The sequence below is a fragment of the Eretmochelys imbricata genome, chromosome 4 (assembly GCF_965152235.1).
Source record: "Eretmochelys imbricata isolate rEreImb1 chromosome 4, rEreImb1.hap1, whole genome shotgun sequence".
NCBI lineage: Eukaryota > Metazoa > Chordata > Testudines > Cheloniidae > Eretmochelys > Eretmochelys imbricata.
Genome location: NC_135575.1, coordinates 103,138,130 through 103,156,130, shown reverse-complemented (window position 1 = coordinate 103,156,130; position 18,001 = coordinate 103,138,130). Strand labels below are relative to the sequence as shown.

At 38.4% G+C, this 18,001-nt stretch overlaps 1 protein-coding gene across 1 annotated transcript in view; it reads right to left on the bottom strand.

The window, feature by feature from the left end:
• The window catches only part of ARAP2 (ArfGAP with RhoGAP domain, ankyrin repeat and PH domain 2), a 192,831-nt gene that overhangs the window by 27,787 nt on the left and 147,043 nt on the right, over positions 1-18,001 (bottom strand). The window contains exons 25-27 of the mRNA XM_077815769.1: positions 15,522-15,596; positions 14,257-14,374; positions 7,140-7,268 (exon numbers count right to left, since the gene is read on the bottom strand). Of these exons, the coding sequence (XP_077671895.1) occupies positions 7,140-7,268; positions 14,257-14,374; positions 15,522-15,596 (322 nt within the window). The remainder of the gene's footprint in view (positions 1-7,139; positions 7,269-14,256; positions 14,375-15,521; positions 15,597-18,001) is intronic.

Here is an 18,001-nt window from a genome sequence, read left to right as displayed (position 1 = left end):
CACAGAGTAAAGTGGAAGAATTACTTCTCATGTCTTGCTTACATCACTCCTGCTAATACATCCCAGAATGATGTTTGCTTGTTTTGTAACAGTGTTACACTGTTGACCCATATTTAGCTTGTGATTCACTATGACCCCCCAGATCCCTTTCTGCAGTACTCCTTCCTAGGCAGTCATTTCCCATTTTGTATGTGTGCAACTGATTGCTTCTTAAGTGGAGTACTTTGCATTTGTCCTTATTGAATTTCATCTTATTTACTTCAGACCATTTCTCCAGTTTGTCCAGATCATTTTGAATTTTAATACTATCCTTCAAAGCACTTGAAACCCCTCCCAGCTTGGCATTGTCTACAAACTTTATAAGTGTACTCTCTATGCCATTATCAAAATCTTTGAATACAGAGGATACCCAACTCCCTCCACACCAAGAGGATTTAAATTAAATTATCACAACTGCTTCATGATCGTAATGGAATTTAAATTCTTACTGATACCATTTGCATCAGACTAACTTAACCACAAAAAAATAAATAGATATTAGGTCGCTAGTCTGCTGTGACCGCTGCCTATCACCAATTCAAGGAAACAATACGACAATATTGTACTCCTTTCCTGCCTGTATCCACTTATTATCTCTTGTCTTATACTTAGATTGTAAGCTCCTTGGGGCAGGGGCGATCTTTCTGTTCTGTGTTTGTACAGCGTCTAACACAATGGCATCCTAGTCCATGACTAGAGTTCCTAGGTGCAAAAGTAATACAAACAATAAATGACAATAATCAAGATTATTGCTTTACTCTGAAGTTAGTCTTTAAACTAATAAAACCAGTTGTTCTAAAATCAGTAACCCTCTCACCATAACAAACCCGTCAAAATGTCTCTTTCAGTTCTATCAACTGATATAGAGCTTTTTATCCAACTCTTACGGGAAATTGCTTCAATTCTGTACCACAAAATTTATCCTTGAACTGACTATTTTCTATATTCTTTGGCTGCCACTAACTGGGTGTCTGATGCTGAAATTAAACCTAAAATAATTTCAGTTTTCGTCTTAATCTCATTAATTTTACAGATAAAAAACTTTTCATCAAATAGGAGACCATGAAATCTCAATTCACTTATGTTTTTAAAGCCTGTGTTCCAAAAAAACCCCTACCCCATTTGGAATAATAGACTCTATTCTTGGAGATCAATATTTCCCACTTAAATGGCCCAATACTTTATTTGAAAACTCTCAAGGACTTTATATATCGGTCCATTAACTCATACGCTTCTGACAGAAGAAACTTTAATATGGGAAATTCTCATTTTAGAAGAAATAAAGATTTATGAAATACAAGTGAGCCTTACTGACGATCTCATAAAAAAAAAAAAATACTTACAGCACACACTTGGTTTTCCTCCTTGCTACCTGAAAGACCTGGATCGTCTCTTGTTACAGACCTCATCCTTTTGTTGTCTAAATTTAATACACATGCTAACAGAAAAGGAAAAACTAATGGTCACCAAGGACATTAGTATATACTCATAATTAATCTCTGGTGTATCAAAATCTGAGGACATTATACAGATATTTGCTTCTTTCTGTTAAAAAAAAGTTGCCAAACTCATGACCAAAGGTAGGGCTCCTCGCTCCCTACCCCGATTAATCACTGAGACTGGGAGACAGAGACTGTGTGAGGGAAGGTTGCTCCTCCTCACCTCCCTTGCTGGCTTATGATGAAAATAGCTCAGTAGGCTGTGACCCTTGCATCTAGAGAAAGAAGGGCTACGTGGAGGGTCACAGTGAGCCTCTGAGGCTAGCGAAATCCGCCAGGAAACGCGGGACCCACGGAGACAAGGACAGAGCTTTGTCACAATATATAAAGAGAGAGAGAGAGAAAATATGTAAAGTTATTAGCACATGTTCAAAAGCAGACTGCCCTTCCTAGGCAAAAGCTGTTAAACAGTCCCATCCTAAACAAAGGACTGTGTTTACCTCAATTTACACAGTGGTAAACAGGATTCTTGAGACACGCGGGGGAGGAGATGGCAGAAAACAGAACAATTTATATTTTAGCAAACACAAGTGGGGAAAGGAAGATCATGGAGCCCCCTTCATCACCAGATTCCATGTCACCTTCCTCACTTTTTGGAAAAACTGTGCTGTGAGGAGTAACCCTCAGAAGAATCCACTTCAAAGGTTCACTGGAATATAAAAGAAAGAAGCAGAAAATCCAAGTTCTCTCTTTCACCTAAGACAACGAAAGCATCAGCACCTCTGGCCCTCTGGGAGAGATTCTGACCAAGGAAAGGATCAGTCACTATCTTGTGGGAAGACTGTAGCTGAGAAAGGCCAATTTAAATGATGCCTTGCTAGATTAAGTTTTAGACTTTTAGATGCATGTTTCCACTTTCATTTGCTTGTAACCATTTCTAACTTTATCTTATACTTGAATTCACTTAAAATCCTACCTTGTTTTGTTAATAAACATTTGATTTTTAATGTTAACCAATCCAGTGCAGTGTTTAAAATGAACTGTTTGGTTACTGCAGTTAAATTAACAAACTGCTGAATACTGATTGCTTATGGGGGCAAGGGATCTTCATAACTGAACTGTCCAGGAGAGGGCTGGACTTTGCAGAACACACGTTTTTTGGGAAAATTTGGGACGGGGAGTGTGTTGGGTCAATCTGTTAATAGTAACCAAGGATTCTGGAAGCCTCAGTGTGACTGGTGTGTTGCTGGCAAGCTGCTGGGGTCAGAACTACTGGACAAGGGCTGCCACTATACAGACACTCAGGCTGTGACTTGCATGCTGGTAGGCTGTTTATGAGAGACCCAGCTTCATGAGGCCCTCAAGGTTACAGAGGTGACAACCTCTCACTGGTCTGGATTGTGCTCCAGAATGTGACACGCCCTTTGTATATTTTTTCTTGGTGGTAACTTTGCACAATGGATCCAAATTCTGAGTTCTGCTCTCAAAGGATTTGTCTCAGTTAATAACTAAAATTCCCCTGGCTTGTCATTTGGGAAAAGATACTAAGCCCACTCTCCATTCCATTTTTGTTCTACAGAACCAGTGGCTGTATACATTCCTCTGCTTCATGGTGCCTAGGTGTGAAGAGGCCACTCACATGATTTCTCTATATGCTGCTTTCCACCCTCCTCTTTATTTTTAGTCCCAACCAGTTTTCAATTTGTAAGTGTAGGTTTCATTACTATACCCTTTGTTAGAAGAAGTGGGGAACCATCTCTGCTTTGATTCACCCTCACGTTAGGGAAACTCTTTGAAGATGTATAAGTATGCTATTTTTGTTGGCTTTTTAAAGGGAACTGAATTGACTTAAGTTCTCATCATTTCAGAAACATTATTTATACTCCCATGTCTATATCATTTAGTGCTGATGGTAAATCAAAGTTTCATCAGACCAGTTATAACCAATTGCCAAAGAAATGGAAATGAAGTTTGGCCAAGCTACAGCATTAAGGGCAATTAACAGAGCTAATTAGAAGGTCTGAGCTATGTTAGGAACGTCACTGTTACAAATGCCAAAAATATGTCACACAGTACAGAAACTCCAAATAAAAAAAATGGAATCCCTCCTTGAGTATAAAATGCTTGAAATTTGAGCCAGATGAAGATGAAACACTGGGTGCTTGATCAGGATACACCAGAAAATGAAACAGATTAATAATGTTAAAGTGAAGGCTTCAACTTTATTAACTGTAAGCAGAGAGGAAGAAGGGAGAGGGGGGACAGAAGATATATGCCCACTGAAAATACCTGGCATTTTTGGGGCCCAGCCCAAATAAATGCCCTCATGCCAAACAACAAATAGGGTTGCCCCCCACCCTTCAGCATAACTGCTAGGATCTAATCCATAACCATGAATAAAAGTAAACATGAATGGTACCTTAATGTGCAAAGACATAAGGTCTCTCCTTCCTCCTCCAGGCTAATGGGATCCTACCAGTTATCTCCTACTTCCCTGCTCAGAAACAATCTCCCTGCACATTCTGGGTAGAAAGGGCTCAGAGAAGCCAAGCCAGCCCCTTCCTTCTGCACTCCTCTCAGGATTCCACAGGGTGGCTTTCCCTTGCTGGTCTAATCAAATATTCCTCCCTTCCCTGCAAAGCGACATTGGGGGGATGAAATCAGAACCATCAGCAAAAGGATAGTACCTGGGCTCCCAACATTTGTTTTTGTAATTTACCATATGTATACATGGATTTACACATAAGATTAGAAACAGAAGTGTTGTGTGTGTAAATGGCTACAGTGGATAAACATCAACGCATTCCACATTTAAGAAGATTTAAACCCCTTCAAATTGTTAATTAAAAGTATATATTTTTATTTGCCAATATTGTAATTATTATTTGTTTTACGGCAGTTAATATTTACACATTTAAAGAGAAATGTTAGCTTCTCTCTACTACTTCTATTGCTAATGTTTCTGGTAAAAATTAAGAATTACAATGAGACTTATTAAAACCCTTGCAAAATGAAACTTCTTTAACACAGTGTTTATTTTTTAACATCCTAGTGCTTAACTTCTTTACTTTTATTACAATAAAACCTAGTTACAGTCGATTTTGCTTGCATCATTGACTCCGCTTCATTATTTTGACAAGACAAGAAATCCATAGAAATATTCCTTAGCATTTTTCAGTTTTTACGATGAACAGCAAAAAGTGAGCATTTCTAAAATGATGTCAGTTGTGCTGGTAACAAATTGACGTTAAATCACGTTTGATTTACTTTCATAATTTCCTTTTTAAATCCCAGTGTTAAGGTGTATTGGATGTAATGAATGGAGCAGTAATGCTGGAGTTGGTAGTCATTGTGATTGATTTGGAAGACATTTGCTCAGACAGAGACAAAGTAAACTGAATATCTAACTACCCCAAATCTATCAGCAAGTACACCCCACATAAGTAGTATTTGCAACTTGGTTGCTGCAAGACAATTAAGGAGAGAAAAAAAAAGAAAAGAAAAAAACTTCAGGGCTTTAGTCACTAAAATGTATTCACCATGGAAAAGCTTCTTAAAATGGCAATCCTAAATTGAAGAACAGATCCAGCAGTAATGCAAGAGATTATTTAGCTGTGATAATATTGCCATGATTAAGACTACAATCAGCACCATTGCAGAAATATTCTGAATCCAACTCAAGCAAAAGCATTTACCAAATCTGTTTCTTAAATACACTTCTATTACTTTAACATCTAAACTACTTTGGATAGCCCCAATTAATTTATAAGGTGCTTGCCTGTAAGCATCTAAACATTAAATCAATATGCAGCATTAAAATGAAATGAAGACCTGAACCAATGAGCATTGTAGCCACAAAACCAATGTATCTGGCCCAAGTCAAAATGCATAGCTCTGAGGCAAACTACCCTATCAGATAATGGAGATCCATTCCAACTGAGTATACAGAGACGAGCAAAGAGGAGTCACGTAACCCACACACCTCCTGGGTGCAGTGCTCTGTCCCATGTAGTGGCACCGAGACCAGTTAGAGATTAATGAGTCTGCTACAACCTTAGCTAACAACCACAGGGCTTTTTGCTTATGCAGTAAAGGCTCATGCATTTAGCTCCAGAAGTCCCAGGTTCGATCCTGCCCACCGACGACTAGGGTTTGTTGGTGTTACAGCAGTACACAAAAAAAGGTGTCAAAATAAATAAAAAGTAAGAATAGTTCTTCTGAAGTAAGTGCAAATTGCAGACCTCCAGGTTAAAATATTGCAATGACCTATATTTGGAAATGAACCCTCAGACACTGAAGAAACTCCATTTGATAAAGAACACAGTGGTTCACCTGATGACCAACAAAGGCAGATGAAAGCACCTTCTCCTCATGCTTCATTCACTTCACTGGCTACACCAGTGAAACACCAACTGGGGATAAAGGTCTTTGTCTTGATATTCTAAACTCTCAACAGGCTAGGCCCAGCTAACTACTACTTCTCCATTCACCGCTCCTATATAAATTACTACTCTCATGGATGGTGGAACTGAAGAATAAAACTAGCTAAAGTAGTGGACAATGTGTTCTTAGTGGTGGAGCCTCCTTCCAAAGAGGAACCAAGGAGGACAAGAAAAGTTTGCCACCTTCAGGACAATATGCATATGACCTTTTCTTGTCATCCTTGATTCTTTTTGGAAGGAATCTCCACCATTGAGACAGACAGATGAAAGATTAACATATTTGTGTAACTGGAAGTGACAGGAAAAAAAAGAATATTTACATGGATATGTTCATAGGTAGTTTTAATATTTCATCAAGTCTATCAGAAAAAAATCCGCACTCGGTTTGATTGCCACAAACACTACTCTCATACAACTTGAATCGATAACGTACTGGTTTTCAATCTTTTATTTAATTGTAAAACATGCAACATAGAGACTCCTCTCATGAATCCACCTTCCAATCCCCCATTTTCCCTGAAACAACTATAGTAAAAACATAACTTGACACATGAGATGGTTGTGGCTGCAAATGCTAGATCACATCTCCTCATTTTACATCTGGTCTATGTTTACTCCCTGGATGTCACACCTGATTTTCTCTTGCTACCTGTGACTCCCTTTTGCAGTTTGGTTCTGTTGTCCTATGTTTGCTCCATTTTGGTGTAATCAGGATACATAGTCAATGATTTTACACCAAAAGTACACTACCCAAGGTAGAGAGGCGCTATGTTGTTTTTATTGGTCAAAAATACCAGTAGAAAAATCTAGTTAGACCTTGACTAGGCTGTGAAAAATCTGGATAGACCTTAACTGCACTACAATTATCAGCAAGCAACACATGAACTAACTAGCAGAGCTCTGTGAGCCAACAGTGGTATACAGACCACAGTTTCTGAACTGCTGCCACAGAGTTTTCCTTGGATGTTTTCATATACTCAAACAGTGGATTTTATAACTTGGGGAAAACAAGAACACCCATAAACCCACTTGTTTAGAGAAATTCAGTGGAACTGTTGGTAGAGTTCTCATTTTTATATTGTGTAGTACCTGAGACTCTCTCAGATATTTCAATGTTACTTTGCACACACAGAATGATCACTGAAACAGTTAGCAAGTTTACGCCACGGTAGTACTTTAACACAAAACTTCAAATTTTTCAAAAGATAATTGTACGTACCATTGTAGAGTTTTACTGTATCTGTTGTTAGAAACTTCTTTATTACAAGATACGCAGAGCCAGGCTCAGGTAATGAACTCCAATGAAGAACTTGTTCCAACACGTTCTCTGTGTAGTGTAGAGGGCGCTCTGAAAAATGTCAAAAGTGTATAAAAAAGAAAACATAACAGACAAGGAACAACAAAAACAAAACCACAGATCCTAGTAGGTTATATAAGTCTAGGTATTAATGTGGATCTCTTTAAAACATGGAACCTTACCTCTTCTGTTATTCAAGTGAATGCTAGAATTAAGCATTTAACTGTTGATCCTCTACCCCAACACTTTTGCTGCTATGTTCCAAATAAATTTCAATTTCAAGCAATGCCTACCTAGTTGAACATCAGCAAAGTGTTTAAAAGAACTCATTATATTTAACTCTTAATGGTCGCTTCTGGAAGGACATAAAATACGTGACTGTACTACATACTATCTTATGCAAAAGTTAGATTTAAACATAATTTAACATTTATATTATGGCAGCACCTACGATGCTAGCCAAGTTGGGCCCCATTGTGCGAGGCACTGTAGAAAGTGACATTCCCTGCCCCCAAAAGTTTGCAATCTAAACCATAAATATAAAATTTCAGTTATGGCAAATAATTCCCTCTTTCCCATCATCACAATCTGCAGTAATTTATTGTCATAAATTAAATTACCCATTAAAAAGGACCCAAACAGTTTTTGTGCCAAATTCTTGGCCCCACTCTGTTTCGTTTGCAGAACAGTTATGCAGTGCTGGCTTATCAAAACAGGAAATCCGGCCCATAGCATGGATAGGTTTACATGATCATGGGTGTCTAAACAATCTAGGTAATTTTTTAATAAAATGCCTAGAAGGCTTAGGAATCTTTTGGAAAATATTTTTACATTGAGAAGCACTGAGAAATGTATGATCATAAACATTTGTTCATTTCCCCCAGTAACACATCTTAAATGTAATATTAATCTGAACGTATGTTACCCTACTTTATATAAACTAATTAGAGCAAGCTTTCCGTTTGCATGGTCACGACAGTTTAAACAAATAAATATAATGTGACTCAGTGGAATGTAGGCTCAAGTAGGCTGAGCTGTGCTGGGATAGAACAACATGGCACCCTTTAAACAACCTGTTCAGGAGTCATTAAGGCCAGAATTTTGAAGAGCTCAGTGCCCGCAACTGAAACCAGATTTTCAAAAAAGTGCTCAGCTCCCATTAAGGCACCAAAAAAAGCGGTCAGATTTTCAGAAGAATTGGTTGGGCGCACATTGAGCACTGAACTCTTTTGAAACTCAGGTGCTCAGCAGCACGCACAATTGGGGCCAGAAAGTCCAGCCCTGTATCTCCAAAAGCCTCGCCGTCTAGGAGGCAGAGGCGAGAAGCATGGCACCTAGAAGGTCTTGCTACTCCTTTGAAAAAAAGAACAGTAGTGTTCTATGCAAGCACAGGCAGCCAGACATGCATATGGACACATCATTGCAGTAACCCCCTTGGGGTTGGTCAGGACTGCAAACTGCACTAGTAGAACCTTTTTTCTTGCACAATGGTGCCCTGGGAGACAGGTATGATGGCATCTCCTTTATTCACTAGCACAGTGCCGTGGGAAGCATAATTTAGCTCTGCATAAGAAAGGACTTACTTACAGGCATATTAACCCAGTTATTAATATTTTTTGTAATTGTTCAGAAACTATGATTATAGGGCGATTAGCAATAGTCTTCTATGGTCAGTAATTCAATAGCCCCTTTAAAACTGTGCCTATACAGGAATTTTTATTGAAGTAACTCCACTTTCCTCGCTAAAAAGGAAGAGATTTAAAAGTGGGGTGGTGCTTTAAATGTAATAACATTAAACCAACTAATTGCATTTGTAGAAGAGTTAAAATCCACCCTAAAGCAAAACTTAAAAAATAAAAACAAAAACAAAAGGCGGGATGAACCTGGCACATCACCACATTTTCCTAGAATATAAATGCTCCCGAAGTAAACACCTACTCTTTTATTTATAGCTACATTTAAGACCTTCTGACATAATGTATTATATGGTACATAAATCATCATGCTAAAATGCATTAGCTATTTTGTTGACAACATACCTCCTTTACAAGCTACCCATCTCACAAATATTACTAAAAAATAACATATATCCTATTTGATAATAGCATATGGTACTACGAGTTCTCTGCAAAGGGCCAGATAATTTTACCAATTATTTCAACTGTTCTATCTGTAAATAAATAATTTAGTTGGTTTTTAATATTGTAATTTCACTATTTCTAACATCAAATGATCAACATATACTTCCAATTACCCTGTTACTAAGGTCATTATGCATTTGCTGGTAAACATCCAGAACAAGTTATTTTAGCCTGAAATAGCAATTATGAGAAGGAAATTACATTTCAGATAATACAAGATGTTAATTTTCTTGGCTTGTGAGGGTTCATTTCCAGCATGGTGCCCAAGAAATTGTGTGACAATACACAAAAAAGTGCAGCTCCCCAGAGACTGCAGAGTAGACTGTAATGAACTGAATCTCCCAATGTCCTGGACAGGTGCCAATAGACAAGTACAATGATACATGTTAAAAACAGTTTATCTTCTGTACTGATGTGTCTGAGATCAGTGTGGTCATCAGCATGATTTGAAGCAAAACAAACAAATCTTATCTCCAGTCTCTTCTCTTATTTGTGTCTTTTAGACGAAGCTCATTGGGACAGGGACTGCATAGTCCACAGCATGTCAGACAAATTTATTAAATAATAACATGAACAATGGCAACTTGAAGGAGACAAAATATATTTGGTGGCTTTTATCTCCCCAGTTTGGATCCAGGAGTAAAGCGTGTCTTAGCTATAGTATTATATATATTAGCCCAATTAATTTTTATATATATTTCAGGCAAAGAATTAGAGAAGTAAAGATCATGAGATCTGAGCCTTTGAGGTCATTATGGGAGTCAATGGGAATCTATCCATTAATTTTAATGGAAGTTGGGTCAGGCCTTATCTGGAGCTGTGTTGTGAACTCCTAAAACAAGGATTGATCCTGAGAGGCACTGAATACCCACCTAGTCCTATATCAGGAGTAGGCCATAGTTAAATTTGTGGCAGACTAGCTTTCATGAGTTTAAGGCCAGAAGCGATAATTAGATATGACCTCCTATATCTCATAGGCTTTTACATTTCACCCAGTTACCACTGTATTCAGCCAAATGACTTGTGTTTAGCTAAAGTATATCTGTGAGAAAGGCATCCAACCTTGATCTGAAGCACCCCTCTACACCCATTGTTATTTTTTCAGTACATGTTCTTATGTTTAGTTTGGATTGGATGTTTATGTCTGCACCTATCTAGAATCACGGTATTTTGGCATTACTTCTCTGGTATCTCCTGGCACATGCCATACAATTTTATGTTAGTTTGCATGGTCAATATATCAAATTTGCCTCTTCTGAAGACTGCAGTACTCTGTAGCACATAAATGAATATAAAGTTGCCCTTGTTTTCAAGTCTCAATGGAAAAGTCTCAAATTAATTTTCTGGGCACCTTAATTTTCTTTAATCTGAAATTATATTAAAGCCAAAAGAAATGTGACACTTCCCTTCTGATCTCCTTTCCCTTTCCTTCTCTCTTTGCTCATCTTTAAAAAAACAATTTTTGTATTTACTATACAAGGGGCAGTATTCTTACATGATAACTTTTCTCCATTCGTCTTTGTTTTTAGTTTCAACCTTGGGAAGAGCTGCTTTTAAATTTAGCCAGGACTCCACAGAATCTCCGCTGAGCAAGTGCCTCTCCTGGGTTTACTAATCTCATCCCCCACCTCCAACAATTTACCCACTTCCTGTGTCGCGCAGGTCCCCCCTCAATTCTGAGGAGTAGGGATTACAGGCTGCTTGTACCAGTAGGTCCCTCAGGCAGACTTTCAAATAATAGAAACATACAGGCTTCTGCTGACTGCACCGAGACACTGAAGCAGGTCTTCTGTGTTTAGTTATTTTGCCCCCTATTTATTGTTAGCTCCCTGAACTTTCTGAATATCCGGCTTTTATTGGCTTCTATCAGACCCCTATCATACACAGGGCTTGTAGGGTCTCCCCCTAAACCTGGTTTTACACCTCCTCCAATGTCACTAGTTCAGTCAACCTTTCAGGCCAACGCTATTCTTCTCATTGCATCCAAAATACTTTACAACCTAGCTTACCAGCGTCTTTGCTTTTCTCTCTTTCCACTACCCCCACCCACTTCTTTCATATCCCCTTAAATCCTCATTTGCCAAAGCACTTCATTTCAGTACTTCGGCAAATGAGTACATTTCAGGTACTATCTAAATAATAAATAATCTGTTTGTATTCGTCATTACAGTCCGTCAAAATAGGTAAGTCAATAAAATGCCCCAAGTTTTGTGATCCCTCTGGCTGCATTACAGGTAAGAGTCTTTGATGCCATCACAACCACTTTGGAGCCAACCAATGCTCATGCCTTCTAAGATGTTCAGGAGAGTTTGGACACTAAAAGTGGTGATTCAGTCCTATCCTGTCTGCTGATACTGCTAGGCCAGCACTAAGTATGGCAGCAAGACTGGTAATTCTTTAAGGCAGGAGTTCTCAACCTTTTTCTTTCCGAGCCCTGTCGCATGCTATAAAAACTCACGGCCCACCTGTGTCACAATAACGGGTTTTCTGCATATAAAAGCCAGGGCTGGCATTAGCGGGGAGCAAGCAAGGCCTCATGCCACAGGAGCCCCAGGAGCCCCAGCAAAGCTACATTGCTCAGGCTTCGGCTTCAGTCTCAGGTGGCGGGGCTCAGGGCCTGGGTTTCAACCCCATGTGGCAGAGCTTCCTGTCCTGAGTCCCAATGAGTCTAATGCTGGCCCCCCTGAAACCTGATCGCGGCCCCGCAGGGGGCCTCGGACCCCTGATTGAGAACCACTGAGAACCACTGGTTAAGGGATTTTCAAAATTATGTTCCAGATCAGGTATTTTGGGATTATCCATGGCAATCCAGGGAATTTGACAGTCCCGGTTTTCACAACTTTCCTCTGATTTAATTTATTGTTTTTAAATTTAATAAAGAATGACCCATGTTAGAGAAACAAATTACTTCACGCTGTGCAAGGAAGAATACCCGACTATATATGTACCACATTATTCTATACCACACAAAGGCAAATGTAATGTGAAATCTCAATAAACCTTACTATATACACACTATACATGCTTTTTCCCTAAAGCTATGTATATCTTTCAAAATGGCCCCTGTGGTTAATTAGTGGGTGACAAGATACAAAATATTAGCAATATTATGTCAGTGATGGCATAGCTGCCGTCCTTCTCTTACTATGTTTAAATTTATAACAGAATGTACCTTCATTTTAATAACCTCTGTCTCTTTAACCATGAATTCCAGCATTAAAACTGCACTCCAAGTGTTGGATTAGTAGAAAAGATTCAGTACTTACAGCACTTTTTTTATTTCTCCTTATAACTTATGAACTATATCGTGACCTTTTGGTCTTTGGTGTTGTCAGCTTTACAGTGATGTTTACAGCAGTGTTCCAAGACCTCATTATGTATCTTACAGCTCAGTGTGATAAATGTAAAATGATACCACCTTTGCTTGTGTTTTTTTCTAGCTTTTTAAAAGTAAATTGACTGAAATAAATTAATAAGAGTGCATTCTCTCTAAAGAACTGCACACTTTCTTCGAGCATCTTCTCCCAAAAAGTCAGTATTACTTATGAACCAAATGCTGATCTTCCATTCCGAGTACATTTTGTGTTTGAAACATTATTATAGGAGTCTATTGTTATTTTTTTCTGGAACTATGGGCCATAAGTTTACCAAGAACCAACAACATTTTTCAACCACATATTTATGAGCATTCAAGCCAACTTATTAAATCAGCTTTTAATGAAGCAAACTGGAAGAAAGGAACATTTTGAAATTCTCATGCCCAAAGAATGGGCCTTATTATATTTATAGGCTTTTTCTTTTGACTTTTTGTTTTAGGTTTCTATTAGAAGAGGAGGTTTACTTACCTGGAACTGGAGGTTCTTTGAGATGTGTGGTCCTTATTTTTATTCCACACATGGATGCATATTTGTGCCATGCTCCTGATTCCAGAAGTTTTCCTTAGCAGTGTCCATTGACCCACACGTGCATCGTGCTTCCTCTTGTGCTCACAGCCGAGTGCAAAAACTAGGTCATACAGGTCAACGCCTCTCCAGTGTCCTTCTTACCACTGAGTAGTCCAGTCCACAGCAGAGGGGATGAAGGGTGGGTATTGGACTACAAATAGGGAGCATACATCTCATAGAACCTCCAGTTACAGCTAAGTAAACCTCCTCTTCTTCTTCGAGTGATGGTCCCTATATGTATTCCATATGTGGGTGACCAGTGAGTAGTGATCAGCAAGGAGGTAGGTCTGGGGATGTGAAAGGAAGTGCAATCTCCAGTATGGCGTGTCCTACAGCGGAATCTGCAGCAATAGTTTGGTCGATGTGAATGTGGAGACAGAGCACCAGGCTGCACAACAGATGTCTTGACATGGAACATCTGCGAGGCAGGCTGATGTGGCTGCTTGTGCTCTTATAGAGTGCACTGTGACTCCATCAGGTGGGTGCCACATTGGATTGTGTGTAGCATTTGCAGATGCACCTGGAGACCTATTTGGAGATTCATTGGGAGCAGAGGGCTTGGCCATGTTTACAAATAGTTTCAGCGATGTGTAAAAGGAACTACTATCTACATCTATAACTATACACAAATGGACAGAAGCCACTGTCATAGCAAAAGCTAAGAGCGTGAAGGAACAGTGGTTCTGACTAAGGCCATACGGCAGTAACATGGAACTGGAGAGGCATTGACTTTCCTGAAGTATTATACCCTCATCTCTGAGGACAAGGGGACACTGCTAAGGAAAACTTTCAGACTGAGGTGCCTGGAGCACATGCGCACCCATGTATGGAATACATGCAGGGACCATCACTCGAAGGAAAGCTATGAAGTTTTGATTTGGTTAACTTTCCAAAAGAAACCAGTAATAATGTGGTAAGAGAAAACACAAATATTTTTGAAAAAAAGTCACAAACCTAGCTCTCCATTTTCAATCACTTCAAAAGCAGCCCAGATCTCATCCTTGTTGGGAGTGATGTTTTTTATTCCTAATACATCATTAGTTAATTCTTCTGCCTCTGTCAAAGGCGATACCTGTGATACAGATTGTGCTCTTTAGAATTTAATAAATAGTTTCGGAAGTACTAAAGGCTTCTGACTTGTGCAGACAGTTTATACTTTTGTGATAGAAAAACAGTTCAACTTTTTCTTCTTAAGCACAATCACAGAAATTCCAAGTTTGTGAATCCAACAATTATTTCTCAAATTGCTGGCCAGTACATTTTCATCAACTTTGTTGCATCAGATTGGAAGTTATCCAGTTAAAAACTGGAACGTCAAACCTTTCCTGTTAGCTTCACCCCTTCCTCCCCCAAAATTAAAGCACTACAGCTCAGTTCCATGTGAAACAGAAAGGATGAACATGCTGTGATCTGAAATGTAACAATTACTATAGAAACACTATTTTTTTTTGGTACAGTTCTCCCTCCCCACCTGTCTCCCATCCCAGTCAATGATACAGAATTTTTTGGTCTTAAAAAAAAAAAAAGTAATTATAATCCAGGGTTTTTTGGTTGATATGTCCCATGCAGCATAAAATGATAATGAAATGGAACTAGACAACTCTAACAAGGTTAATAGGTATCTTACTAAAATTGCTTTTCTAATCATATCCACCCTTCATTATTGCAGAAATTTAATGTTCTCTTTTACATTTGAACATTAGAGCAGTATTGCTTAGAGGCCAGTAATTTTCAGGAGTGCTATTAGACCCCAGGCTGGAAATCTCAATTACAGTGAGCGGTGAGGTTAGGCTTCTCAGCACCTAAGCAAGGCAGACAGCCTCTAGCAGAAAGAGACATCAGGAGGAAGGCCTTCTAAATGACCTTGTGCTGCTAAATAAACTGCAGAAATCACTAGGCAATTGTTAGTGTTCCCATTTACTACAGGAGGACAGTGGTGCTGTTGTGAGGATCAATACTGCTGTACCCTGCCATAAAATTGAAAGTGGAGGTCTCTGCTTTAAAATTATGCCATAGCCTTCTCCTTGAAAGCACAAGAGCAATACTACTTACAGATCTGAATTAAGCCACAGCTTGACTGTAAAAAAATAAAATAAATAAAGATGGGAAAAGACACAAATGTAACAATAGACATGCTAAAACTACATATAAAGAAAACAAATTTGTTTCACTTAATAAAAAAAGTTTATCAACAAATTATATCACTTTTACATACTAACCCGGATTATAGTACTACAGTCTGGCTCTTTTCTTTCCACATAAACTTCAATTAACAAATCTCCAGCTTGGGAAACCTAAAACAAAACACATAATTTACAAAAATTAAAATGCATTAAAATTTATATAGTTTTTTTTCATAATTGGGACAATGCAATAGAGTTATCAATAGACAAACCTTCAATTTTCTAAGCTGCAGAAAGCAGCAGGCACTGGCTCTAGGAGAAGCCATTCTGCTCCATCTGATCAATCATAGATAGGGCCCCGTGTCTGTCATGGAGGTCGCAGAAAACATGGACTTTCCAAGACCTCCGTGACTTCTGCAGTGGTCAGCATGGCTGTCCCCAGGTCCGTCCACACAGCTGGCTCCGGGGTCAGCCGCACGACCGCTGCTTGGGCGGCCCCAGGCAGTGTTCCCTGGGGCGGCCAGAGCAGCCACTGTCTCTCCGGCCCCTCCCCCATCAGCAATCCCCCCTCAAGATTTAGTCAGGGATTTATAGTATAAATATTGGACAGGTCACGGGCCATGAATTTTTGTTTATTGCCAGTGACCTATCCGTGACTTTTACTAAAAATACCCATGACTAAAATCGTAGTCTACATCACAAATTACTGCTGAAGAAAAACTTGTATGGGCTTTGGAGAAGACGTAGCATACATGCTGCTATAACACTTCTGTGTGATTCTTTTTTTCCTTTCAACTTAGTTCATCGTTCATTTGCTTCCCCTCACAGGATGAAGGAGAATATATAGCTCTTTATATGAGAAAGATAATTGTTTGGATTTGGGGATGGTGATGGGCGAAATGAGGGACAAACTTTAATATGAAACAAGGCAACAATTAATTAGAAATTAATTGATCATTGATCATTAACTAAAATAGTTTAAAAACAACATTTAAAGTTCAATCCGCCCTAGCGCGTACACACTTTTTTGCTTTGTTAATTATTTCATGAAAGAATACTATAATAAAAATTTCTATTTACAGTGGACACCAATAAAAATAGGATATTTATCACCTTCAGGAGTTACATTAACTGAAGTGCTTGTGTTGTTTTGCAATGGAAAGTATAGTGAATACTGCAAATTCCTGATAACGGTAAAGTGCTAAGTAAAAGTCTATTTTAATGGTACTTATGTTATCTTATCTTGTATGGGGATATATTTTAGAAATATGGATGACTTTAGTAAGTGGTCATGTTAACAAAATGGACAAAAGGTCACTCAGCGAAAATAATGGCAGGTAAATGTACAGAAAAACAAAAGGAAATATTTCTACATGCAATGTGTAATCATTTTGTGGAATTCACTGTTCCAAAACTCAAAGTTTTAAGATAAAATTAAGATCTTAAAAAAAAACAAACCCAACTATGATCATTAAGAGCATTTGCAGTTATGCACACTAAGTGTAATCAAACCATCTGCTTTTGATCAGAAATAAAACAAGGATTCCACGCACCACCCCTCCCTCCAAATTTACACTCCCAATGAACAGCTTCAGGCAGTTGGCTATTTTTTTTCACTCCCATCTAGACATCAGATATTGGCCAACACTGAAAATAGGACACTAGGTTTCATGGATCAGTGGTCTGGAAAAATTGTGCTAATATGTAGATTTTTTTTTTATTATAAGATTAAACCACCTGAATTTATGTTGACTACATATTAATCCATATGTCCAGAAATACAAATTGTAACATTCTTGGTAACTCAGACCTTTACTAAGGACTTGATGATTATGGAAATAAGGTGAAAACAGAATTTAATGATGACCAAGTGGAATATATAAGAACTCCAAACTTCTTTTTTTTTAAATGAACAGATAGAGAATTTTCCACTGGAATCTGGCTTGTTCATTCATAACCATAAAGCCAACTACATAGTGGACGACACGTTTCATTGTTCCAAAGAGAAAATATCAAGTGATTTAAGTACTGAGGCTATGTGCAGAGCCTACGCTCTTAAGAAGATAGTGATATACCCATTTAAAGGGGCATAATTTGTTGCACTAGAGAAATGAAATTCAGTGATTGTGTATACAGTAGCAGGAGTTCAGGGAAGATATAATATGAAAGAGAATGAAAAGTGTGTGGGGAAAGGGGGAGGTTAATAGTTAATTTGAAAAAAACTGGACCTTTCATATTTGATCCAATATCAAGACTAGCATCCAAGTGATGGTAAGTACAATAATTTGGGTCACAATTCTGAGACACAGACACACAAACATGCTATACAACACACACTTACATGCAGATATGTGGCTTAAAACCTGAGGAGGCTGAACAGGGCGAACAGATTCAAGCTTCATAGTGTATATAATAGGATATTGAGTAGAATAATGAGGTAGCAAGGGAAGCTATGAAAAAATATTTTGATTAGTTTACAGAGGCTGAAAAGTAAATACATTGCATCACTCAATTTCTACAAACATTGACATAATGGAGAAATTGTGACTTTGAAGTTAATTTAGCCTCTGAGAATA